Genomic DNA, 11,577 nt, shown 5'->3' on the forward strand with positions numbered 1-11,577 from the left:
TTAAAATATGCTGTTTACATTTTGAGATTGAAAGACTAAACATTACAGAAGGATGGACAAGCATGGCCATAGACACTCAGAAGAGGAACACTCAGCCACTTTGGGTTGTTGCAGAACAAGCCCAAAAAACTAGTTGGAGGAGTTGCTATAGAACCCCCATATCTGGATCCCCTCCTCCTATGCCGATCACTGACATCAGAGTGGTGGAAGAACAGTCGGTATTTATCTGCAAAATGCAGAGCATGGAGTCCTGTAGCTAAGAATGAATTCCTGGGATCCCCAAGGGATTAAAAGTGAACGTTCTTAGGGACTGAATTTAGGGCTGAGAGGTGTGTGATCAGCTCCTGTCCAAGTCCCTGGTCAGTGATGTTTGTGTCCTTCCTTTGATTGGTCAGCAATGTCATGCTCTTCATGGAATTCTTATGATGCCCAGATGAGGAGATACATGCAGGTGGTAGTTACAGTCTTCCCAAGACCTGGAATTTCCCTAAAGAAAATCCCTCCAGACAATACTGGCCAACCAGGTTTTCTCTGTGGAGAAGCAAATGACTTCTTGAGTCCTGTGACCTGCATAGGGCCAGCTCACCATGCCCTCAATTCACTGCACTCCTTTGGATAACTGCTTCATCTTAAAGGACAGGCAAGGACACCTTGGGATAAGGGAGCAGACAAGAGGCTTGGTCCTGGTGATATCCTGCCTCTATATTAGGGACATTCATATAAGAGTTCTGTCTCATGGTCAGACCATCTTCTTTTAGAATATGCTGTTAAGTAATGTACTATGGTTACCTGTTAATGTTTCCTTTCACTTGGGTCCTGGAGCTAGGATTTAACCATCCAGAAGAATGTGAAGCGCCAGACTTCATATAATCCTAGTTAGGTCCCAGAGCTTTGCATCAAGGCTGGATGATCTTAAACTGGCCCTGCATTGTAAACAGGGAGCATCCTTAGACATTCCCAGGTGCAAGTGGATTCCTTGGCCCATTTGGAGATTCAGTATCAGGTGTACTGGGCCTGAGCAGAGCCAGGTGGTGAGTCCTGAGAAACATGCTAATTGGGCCTTTGAGATTCAAGCCTCAGGAATCTACCCCATCAGCCCATCCTCAGCCAGCTTCCTGCACCATGGGGATAGTACCAATGGAAGTCGATTTCTAAAATTAGTCTTCAAATCAGCAGACCCTTAGAGGACAGGGGCTGTCTTGCTACAAGATAATCATGATAAACATGCTGGCAATTATCATGACAGTATCACCTCCTGAAATTCAGAGAACAGATGTTACTACCAGCCTGGGTGGCAGCACTGGAGCAAAGCAACAGTTTTTTAAAAATGTACCATTGCTTAATCAGGAGTTAGGTAGATGTGCAAAGAGACATACATTTGTACTAAATTATAGGACTGAAATATTAGAGTTAAGTCATTCATACGTTGTTTTTAGTGAAATAGTGTGATCATGAGTCACAGACCAAGAAATTATTGGCAATGTGTTTGTTCTCCTAATGAAGGGGAAAGATTTATAGAATCTGAAGAGAAGCCAGACTATTTGTTCCACCAATGAGAAAACACTTCAGGTGACGGCAAGACCCTGGCAACTGTCAAACATTTCTGTTCCTTCTCTAGGTTGTACAGGTTGTGTGAGCCTCCTCCCCCAGCTGGAGAAGAATGAAGCAAATTCTCCAGGAACCAGGTGTGACGAAGCTTCTGAACACTGACCTAGCCAAAGTGCACACTGGCTGAATGTTCTCCACTACAGATAAAGAAATGCATTTTGCCTCTGAATCTTCCATCATGGTGTGAATGACTAATGCTCGGTTTATACCTGGATATTTATGCTGGAAATGCATAGGCATTCGTTAATTTAATTTACCTTCACAAACTGATTTATGTATTGATGTTTAATATTCATCTTTGAGCATAACGTTCATCCCTGGAATTTATAAAAAATCATCATGGATAAAAATTAACCATTGTGCTTCCTCTTCCATTCATTAAAATTGTTTTGTTTTGTTTTCATCTTCCCCAAATGGATATACATGGTAATGGATATTTTCACTTGAAGACATCTGTCACTGAGGAAACATGACCAGTCATCATGCAAAAATGTTAAGGATGGTACAGTCTGGGTGGCATAGATGTTCAGTCTCCACTTGCCTATGAGAAAGTCGTTTATGTGTGAAAGATGGAAAAGCATTTGTTACTTCTTCTAGTAAGGGCTTCTGAATATGCATAGAGTTCAGATTTTCTTTTTTAGCATCACAGTAAGCTTATATTTTAATTCTACTTTCCATGAGCCTTTGAAGTACTCCCATATTTCTCAGTAGAGAAGAGAACTGATGGAGGCTCCCAGAAAGAATTTCTACCAACTGCTTTCAGGTACCCCTTGCTCATGGAGAATTCCAGCGAGCTGGTGCTACCCTTGGCCTCTACACTGGGCTTGACTTTCGGCCATGTATATTTGGGTGCTGTGCTGTCAGGGTCTACAGGATAAAGGAAGAGGAGACCAAGCAGGTGAGGGGAGAAGGGTGGCTATCGAGAAAAAGAGAAAAATAAATCAACTTAAAAACTCAAACTTTAACTTAGATATCTAAAACTCAGTTTTGCAGAGGCCTTCATATAAGATGTGATACCCTTAAAAGAATCCACCATCATGAATATTTTTCTAAAAAGGTATGGGTAAAAGAGAAATAAAGCTTTATTTGTTCTACTTAAAAGGAATATTAAGGACTTTAATAGTTTATGGAAGTACATGTAATGTGTAGCATTTATTCATATATATGATAGTGATTTCAGCATGGTGAATACATTAATCTATTTAAAATCTGTAATTTTCTAAACAAAACAACTATTGCAATCATGATCATTACAGTCGTGTATCACTTAATAGAGATGTATTCTGAGAAATGCAGTTTAGGCAACTTCATCATTGTGCAGATGTTGTAGAATGTACTTACACGAACAAGATGGCTGTGACATCACTAGGTGATGTCATCCTGCAGGGCCACCACTGTTTATGTTTTCTGTCATCCACTGAAACATCATTATGCAACACACGACTGCATATGGATTTGGACTAAGTTATTATGTGAAATGCTTTTCATAACTACAGTATAGACAAGCCATTATTAAATTTTAATTAATGAAATTTGATAATGATTTTCAAGCTGTCATCAGAAACCTCATTACTAGTTGTGTATTGAATAACAAAAATACTGTGTTACGTATGTATTAGACATATATAATACCTGCCAAGGATAGTAATTGTTATTTGGCACTTGAGACATTATGGTGAGTCCATATGTTTTTTAAAAAATATGGAAACCATCATCAAAAATTTAAAAAAAAGTTGAATGTTTTGAATGTGATATAGATAGTCCCTTTACATAAATACCAATATTAAATATAACTTTAACTTTCAGGGATTTAACATTCTTGATGTAATTGGCAAGGGATCTGGAAGGCCTGAGTTGTGATTTTCCTGTACTAAAAACTTGGCTTTTTCATTGTAGGCCACAGAAGTGAATACAGCTGATTAAGAGCAAGTATTTCCATATTTTCATTACTATTTCCTAATCACTATCCAGGAAGCAGTAATGCTCAGTAGAGCCATGAAGGGGTCACTTAAACAATTCATTTGTACGTGGCTATATTTCACAGGACAAGTTACCTACAATTGTAGTATCTTTAACATATTTCTGTCTTCTCTGTAAAATGGAATTGCTTAATATTGTTATGGGGATTAAATGTAGAAGTGTTCCTTCCATCCAGGTTCTTGTTTCTTGCTCCATGCTCAAAGATTAGTAATGGTTGATATCATAATCAGCCAGTGTAATTTTGATTATAATAAAAGTTGTAGCTAACACTAAGTGACCGTTATGTGTCAAGTAAACCTCCAGTTGTCTTACCCAATTTTTCTTGTTACCATTTCACTTCATCCTGACAACAACAATGTGAAATAATACTCTTCATCACTCCATTTTATAGTTGAGGGACTGAAACAAAGGATAACCCAGTGACTTGCCTAAGGTCACATGGTTGGTAAGTGGTGGAACCAGAATTTAAACCCAGGAAGTCTGTCTTCTTAATTCATTATACTACTTTTCCTTATTAATATAAAAACTATTGTAGTATTTCAAATTATGCCTCTTATATTTACATATAGGTGAATGGAAATATTTAAAATGCCTTTAGTATCTGAAAGTATGTCTGGATATTTACCATCCTGGATAAACATTTAGAGGTAACCCAACACTGTAGCAATCTGAAAATTATTTCATATCATATTCCCTATAATTGAAGGTAACAGTCTTAGTTGTGTTTTGAAAAGCTAGACTAGTGTATTATATAAGACTTGACTGTAATTCCAAAACAGTGGTAACAGTAAAAAAAAATTCTAATGGATGAATGGATAGTGACAATTTTTTCAGTACCATAATGGGCTTCCATATGACCCTGGACATGTAACTGGCCTTGAGTTTATAGAAGTGTTTATATAAATGCCATGTGCTCCACTGCAACCAGTGTACCTTCAAACGTTGCTAGAGCAGGCTAGCTATGCTTAGGTTCTGAGTTTGGACTACTGCCACTCTCCAGCCAAAAGAGAAGGCCCTGCCTAGAAACTTTAGATTTTAATACGTGTCCTGACTAAAAAATCACTGTTGAGTAGTAATTCATAGTTTGTACATCTTATGCATTCCACAGTATCTTAGAAATGTTCCTGATATTACAAAATTTAATATGTGAAAACTATGAGGAGTTTGAGAAGACTAGAAATTTATATTGCTCTGTTATCATTCAAAGAGGGAGAGATTTCTGTGCTAGTTGCACTTACATTGGAGATTTTATGTTGAGTTAAGAGGGTAAGCTTTATTTTATAAACCAGTATTTCAATCTGAAACCCCCTACTATTTTCTCTCTCTTTAAAGCACTTTTTGAGTGGCTTGCATGCCCTGCACCATCATTGGCCACTCTTCATGCAGCAACAATGTTTATTTTTAAATGAGGGCAATTTCTCTTTTTTTAAAAAAAATTTATTTGAAACCCAGAGAGAGAATGGCAGACACATAGAAAGAGAATGCTCCTATCTACTTATTTACTCCCCCAAATGCCCATGGCAGCCAGAACTGGGCTGAAATGGCAAGACCTGAGAACTCAGTCCAGTTTTTCCATGTGGGTTGCAGAACTCAATAATGGGAGCCATCACCACTGCCTCATAGGATCTTCATTATCAGGGATTGGAACCAGGGCATGGTCATGTTAGTCCGCATTTTAACCACGGGATCCCACACCTGCCCCAACAATGACTTCTTATGATAGTATCACACACACACACACACACACACACAATATATATGACTTTGAAATAGTGTGTTCTGACTCAATTTAAATTTTGTAATCATTAAATTCAAAATGAATTGAAGTTGACTTTGATGGTAACCGTAAGAGCTAAGGAAAGAAATTAGAAAGCCAATCAGAAGGGGCGTATTAACTAATTTAGGAAAACAAACTATTTTTAATTCTTCACACATATACATTTTATAGCCAAAATTAGTATTTACTGATTAGGAAGCATTTTTTGTGAAGAAAATATTTGAAACTAATAGATTTGAATTAGAAATACTAAAGTGCTCTTTCAGTAGTTCAAATAAGTCTTTTTCTACATAGTATAACGGCATAAATGCAGAGTAGTCAATATATTTAATCACTTATATTTTGAAAAACCATTAATATTGAAATTTAAAATGAATTCCTTTACTTTAAAATCATCTATATTTTACATTTTACTTTTTTTTTTTTTTTTTTTTTTTTAATTTTTGACAGGCAGAGTGGACAGTGAGAGAGAGAGAGACAGAGAGAGAAAGGTCTTCCTTTGCCGTTGGTTCACCCTCCAATGGCCGCCGCTGCAGCCGGCGCACCGCGCTGATCCGATGGCAGGAGCCAGGATCCAGGTGCTTTTCCTGGTCTCCCATGGGGTGCAGGGCCCAAGCACCTGGGCCATCCTCCACTGCACTCCCTGGCCATAGCAGAGAGCTGGCCTGGAAGAGGGGCAACCGGGACAGAATCCGGCGCCCCGACCGGGACTAGAACCCGGTGTGCCGGCGCCGCAAGGTGGAGGATTAGCCTATTGAGCCACGGCGCCGGCCCTACATTTTACTTTAAAGACCATTTATACACTTTCTGCATTAGTGGTATTGAAACTAATCTTTAGTATTTGACTAAATTGCTTATGAATTTTTGGAAATTATGTTCAATTTGTAAGATTTATTTTCATAGGAATTATCTTACTAAATTATAATTTAATAAGTCTAACAGTAACAATTTCATTGACATGTAATATATTAATCAACATGCTGAATGAATTATCAGTTTTCCCATTTAATATTAGGGGAAACAAAGCTCTTAAAATGGTTTGGCATGATGTGAATTTTGATTAAGAAAAATCTTCTTTATCAAATGGTTAAAATTTTAGTGATGAGCCTCCGCCCTGCCTCAGCCTGCATAAAGTAGAACAGGTAGTAAACTGTTACAAGAGGAGTCTGTGCCAAAAGTGGTCCCAGGATATTCCTTTTGCAAATATGACTATTATCTTCCTAGGTACTGCAGTTCCATAATTGTCCTAATATGTAGAATTTGGTTTCAGAGAAAAATATACTACTTCAAATCTTTGCCATTAACATTAGTGATCTCAGCATTATATGGCCGAGCATCCCCTGGGCATGCATGGAAGACTGTTGATGTATGGTCTCTACAGCTTGTGGAAGTTGTTTCATAGACACAGGCCTCTTCACTCAGGATGGCTTGCTTCTCTCACTGAGAAGAGATATCTGAAGTCTACTGAATGAGTTATATATGTGTATGTATATGTCTTAGAGTTATGTATGCCTACTACTTTTATGATAACACATTATCAAAATTTAGTTCTTATGTCTTATCTTGCTGAAGATATGAAAAATGGAGTTGTTCAGTTCAGTTATATTGAACATCTGTACTGTGCAGGTCAGAGCTCTGTAACCATGTATTCAGTAGATCTGGGAGAACACGTTTTGATCACTGGCCCTCATTTGCTTTCCAACATGGAGGCAATTGACCTGCCTGACTCTATCCTTGAGAAGTTTGCTGAATAAACAGAATGGTTGAATTTCTAAACTCTATTTCTGCCAGAAATAGATAGCTTTGGATAATTAATTTCAGATGTAAATAACATAATGAATGCTATCCACTCATTTATCCATTCAACAATTGTTTTTGAGAATTTACTTTGTATGAGGCACAGCCAGTAGATCTGTATATGTTTTGGTCTGTTGGGAAAACCTTCACAACATCACTCTATGTTATTGATCACCTAAGTCTTTTACTTATAATGACATTATTTGTGATACAAACCTATTCTCATACCATGTACATATATAATATATGTAGCCAAGAATACTAAATCAGAGAAACATTTTAGAAAACATGCATTTGAATTTGAATATCTAATGCCTCAAGCAAATTTATTAGTCTCAGATGAATATATATTTTTGTAACTGCCAAGCAAATCAGTGGAACATAGCTTTTTGCTTAAAGTATTTTTATAAGTACTCATTTATACATTGTTCATTATTTTAAATAGTACAATGTCAAATTGGTTATATAAATAGTGACTGTTTTAAAGGTATCCATATTTAACATGATGCAACACCCAAACCCTAATGATAAATTTCATCTGAATGTGTTATTATACTAATTGTTTTTTCCTTTGTAAAATATCCATGTAACATAGTTTCAGTCACTCTCTGTTTTGTGAATGGTTAAAATTATCAAAGTGCATTATGTATTTTATATCATTTATTTTTATCTGCATAAAAGATGGGAAAATAACATTATATGAGAAATGTCAATAAAGTGAAATGTAGTATGACCAGTTCAGCTTCTTACCATTTAAATTGAATTTCTATTATATTTTCACCTGTTTAAAAGACAAAACCCATGAAACAGATTTTTCCCTTGAAGAGCTCACAAATCAGTAAAAGAAACTTGACACATGCCTGAAACAAATGTACTAGAACTGAAGAGAAGGTGACTGTTAGGCAGGGGCTGGGAAAGCAGATTTCCCTGGGCCACAGCACAGGAAAGTGTCACAAGTGACGAGAGACTTGTACTGTTCCCTGAATTAGCCAATCTATGGAGGCGTACTCAGTACTTATTTATGAGTTGTTTTAAAAATGTATATAATTTCCAAATTCTAAGGTTGAGGAATTTGGTATATTTAAGGTGACTGATGCAGTGCACAAACCCAAATGGTAACTACAAACATAGCAATATACAACAGTACAAAATGAGAGGTTAGGCAGTGAGAAACATGAACACAGTACTTACCAAGTATTTACCAAGTACTGGGTATGTGGAAACTTAGGGAGTTTACAGTATAGAGGTGGAGAACATTGATAAAGAAAATACAGGCCGGCGCCGCGGCTCGCTAGGCTAATCCTCCACCTTGCGGCGCCGGCACACTGGGTTCTAGTCCCGGTCGGGGCGCCGGATTCTGTCCCAGTTGCCCCTCTTCCAGGCCAGCTCTCTGCTGTGGCCAGGGAGTGCAGTGGAGGATGGCCCAAGTGCTTGGGCCCTGCACCCCATGGGAGACCAGGAGAAGCACCTGGCTTCTGCCATCGGATCAGCGCGGTGCGCCGGCCGCGGCGGCCATTGGAGGGTGAACCAACGGCAAAAAAAAGGAAGACCTTTCTCTCTGTCTCTCTCTCTCACTGTCCACTCTGCCTGTCAAAAAATAAATAAATTAAAAAAAAAAAAGAAAATTCTAAAATGGTGAGAGAAGACTAAGTCAGAAAAGGTAGACTGCTTTCAAGAAGAGTAAAATTAAGCATCAGAAGGGACTAGCATGAAGACAGGCACTGAGCTATAAATGCACCAAGTGTTGAGGGATGCTGTGTGGGTCTGGCTGGACAGATGATAAAGATCTGTGGATGTGATTAAAAAGAGATATGTGCAGAAAAGCGTTGAAGCTTTAGGACGTGGGTCTCTGGATGCCAGGCTAAGAAGTCCGGACTTTGGACATTGTGAACATGATAAAATAAGCAGTTGACGATGATGAGAAATAATTATGAAATCAGAGAGTATGTATGTTATTGATTGTGCAGGCCACCCAATAATAATATTAGCAATAATAATTAGAGGAAACAAAAATCAATAACTAGATTGCTATTGTTTGATGTTGCAGCTTTAGTCTAAGAGTAAGAATATAAAATCAGCAAGTGTGGCTCTTGTAGGATCCCATTCCCTGAACTTGGGTTCCAAAGATGCTGTTAGGTCATACACTGAGGTCTCCCTCCCCCCAGCATATTTTGTGATTAAAAACAAGTTTAAGAAACAGAATTAACAAATTATTATAGCATTTCACCAACTTTCTCGTAAACTAACAAAAATTCTGATTTTGCAAGAGAGACAGGGCTTACAGTGTTTCCCAAACTCACACAAAAATAGGACATTTGTAGTGGAGGACTTGTATGTCTTTGGAATATAAATATTTATCAAAACAATATAGGAAAATTCTTCTAGAAACATCAAGAGAAAAAATTGTCAATTCATTAGTACGAGATGGTAAAGATGGTACAGTCCATCCAAAGGGAGGCTGATCAGGCTTAAAGAAAGAAAATGTAAATATCAGCATAAATGAACATTACCAATGGATTAGAATTAAAAGCAATTAGTGATATTATAGTTTTCATTCTCTCATCACCCCTCTATGTCCCAGAAGCAAGGAGCTGTGAAAAGCTCATCCTTACAGAAATGCAAATATCTCTCCTTTGTCATCACTTCAGCCTGTGTTGAGCTGCTACACTAGAGGACATTAATTATGCTTAAAGTTGGCTTCAATTTGCCATGATTTCTGGACTAAATTTGCAATGCTTGATGGCCAAGTATCATGAGTTGCATGACTTGAAGGTAAAAGGCTTAATTTTCTTAACTAAAAGTGTTTAAAAGACATAGCCTAAGCATGATGTTTTCAAGCTTGAGATTGGCCTTATTTGAATGCAGCAATATACACATCTTATTGAATTGTTGAAACTGGTTTCTGATAATATAAACCCCCTGAACTGGGAAGGAGTTAGCCCATTTCTAAGATTACGTAGGCTCAGGAATTTTCGACTTCAATATGGATACTTTGACTGCTAATGAAAGTGAATACATGCAAGGAAGTTTCAGTACACACTGGAAATTCAAACACGTCACAGACAAGCTGCCCTTGAATAACTGTGTCTCATTTAGAAGAGGCCTGTGAACCCTTTGCCAGAAGAGTGATAAAATATATGATTCTAGAGCTGTGTGCTCTGAGCAAAAGGCAGTGGTCACCACATGATATAATAGAGTGTTCTGTTGAGGGCACTTTAATTCAGAGAGATGAAAACAAGCTAGGATATAACAGTGGCCAAAGAATGACTAAGGACAGGAGGGGATTGATTACCAGAACCATTAGGTCTACTGAAAACTTGCTGCTCTGTCTGCCTACATGTTGACTCACTGTTAAAAATGTTTACTCCTGGGCCGGCGCCGCGGCTCACTAGGCTAATCCTCCACCTTGCGGCGCCGGCACACCGGGTTCTAGTCCCGGTCGGGGCGCCGGATTCTGTCCCGGTTGCCCCTCTTCCAGGCCAGCTCTCTGCTGTGGCCAGGGAGTGCAGTGGAGGATGGCCCAAGTACTTGGGCCCTGCACCCCATGGGAGACCAGGAGAAGCACCTGGCTCCTGGCTTCTGATTAGCGCAGTGCGCCGGCCGCAGCGCGCCAGCCGTGGCGGCCATTAGAGGGTGAACCAACGGCAAAAGGAAGACCTTTCTCTCTGTCTCTCTGTCTCTCACTATCCACTCTATCAAAAAAAAAAAAAAAAAAAAAAAAAAGTTTACTCCTAGAACTTCCACTTTGAATATGGCCTTGTCTAAATAAGATCGGAGTTGGTGAACTCAAGAGACTTCCATAGCCTTGGCAGCTCATGACAAGAGCTTCAGGTGATTACTGACATCATAAATAAGAGTGTCAATTGTTAAATCAACAACAGGAGTCACTGTGCACCTGCTCCCCATGTAGGACCTCTGCCCTTAATGGACCGTACTGTGAGAATTAATGGTAAAACTACTACTCAAAAACAGTACTCTATACTTTGTGTGTCTTTGTGGGTGCAAACTGTTGAAATCTTTACTTAGTATATACTAAGTTGATCTTCTGTATATAAAGATAATTGAAAATGAATCATGATGAAGAATGGGATAGGAGAAGGAGTGGGAGATGGGATAGTTGTGGGTGGGAGGGAGGTTATGGGGGGAAAGCTGCTATAATTTAAGAGTTGTACTTTGGAAATTTATATTTATTAAATAAAAGTTGAAAAGAAAAAAAATGTTTACTCCAGACATTAGGCATTAGGATGCTACCTACCTTTCACAATGAGGTATCTGGAAGTGGTATACAAATAATAGAGAAAAGAATAGTTTGCATGATGATGCAAAAAGAGCCTCTCATATGCAACTATTGATAAATTTCACTGAATTATTTAAGACAGGGATTAGAAGCTTAGCTAGGACAAGCTTTTTTCCAC

General features: G+C 38.4%; 1 protein-coding gene across 2 annotated transcripts in view; it reads left to right on the plus strand.

Moving 5' to 3' along the window:
* PREX2 (phosphatidylinositol-3,4,5-trisphosphate dependent Rac exchange factor 2) overlaps positions 1–7,898 on the plus strand; it is a 334,883-nt gene extending 326,985 nt beyond the window's left edge. For both annotated transcript variants that reach the window (XM_002710460.6, XM_089336348.1), the window contains exon 40: positions 1,619–7,898. In XM_002710460.6, the coding sequence (XP_002710506.2) occupies positions 1,619–1,664 (46 nt within the window). In that variant the 3' untranslated portion in view covers positions 1,665–7,898. The remainder of the gene's footprint in view (positions 1–1,618) is intronic.
* The last annotated feature ends 3,679 nt before the right edge of the window (positions 7,899–11,577 follow it).

This window comes from Oryctolagus cuniculus, chromosome 6 (assembly GCF_051225735.1).
Source record: "Oryctolagus cuniculus isolate XC-2025 breed Fujian yellow rabbit chromosome 6, ASM5122573v1, whole genome shotgun sequence".
NCBI lineage: Eukaryota > Metazoa > Chordata > Mammalia > Lagomorpha > Leporidae > Oryctolagus > Oryctolagus cuniculus.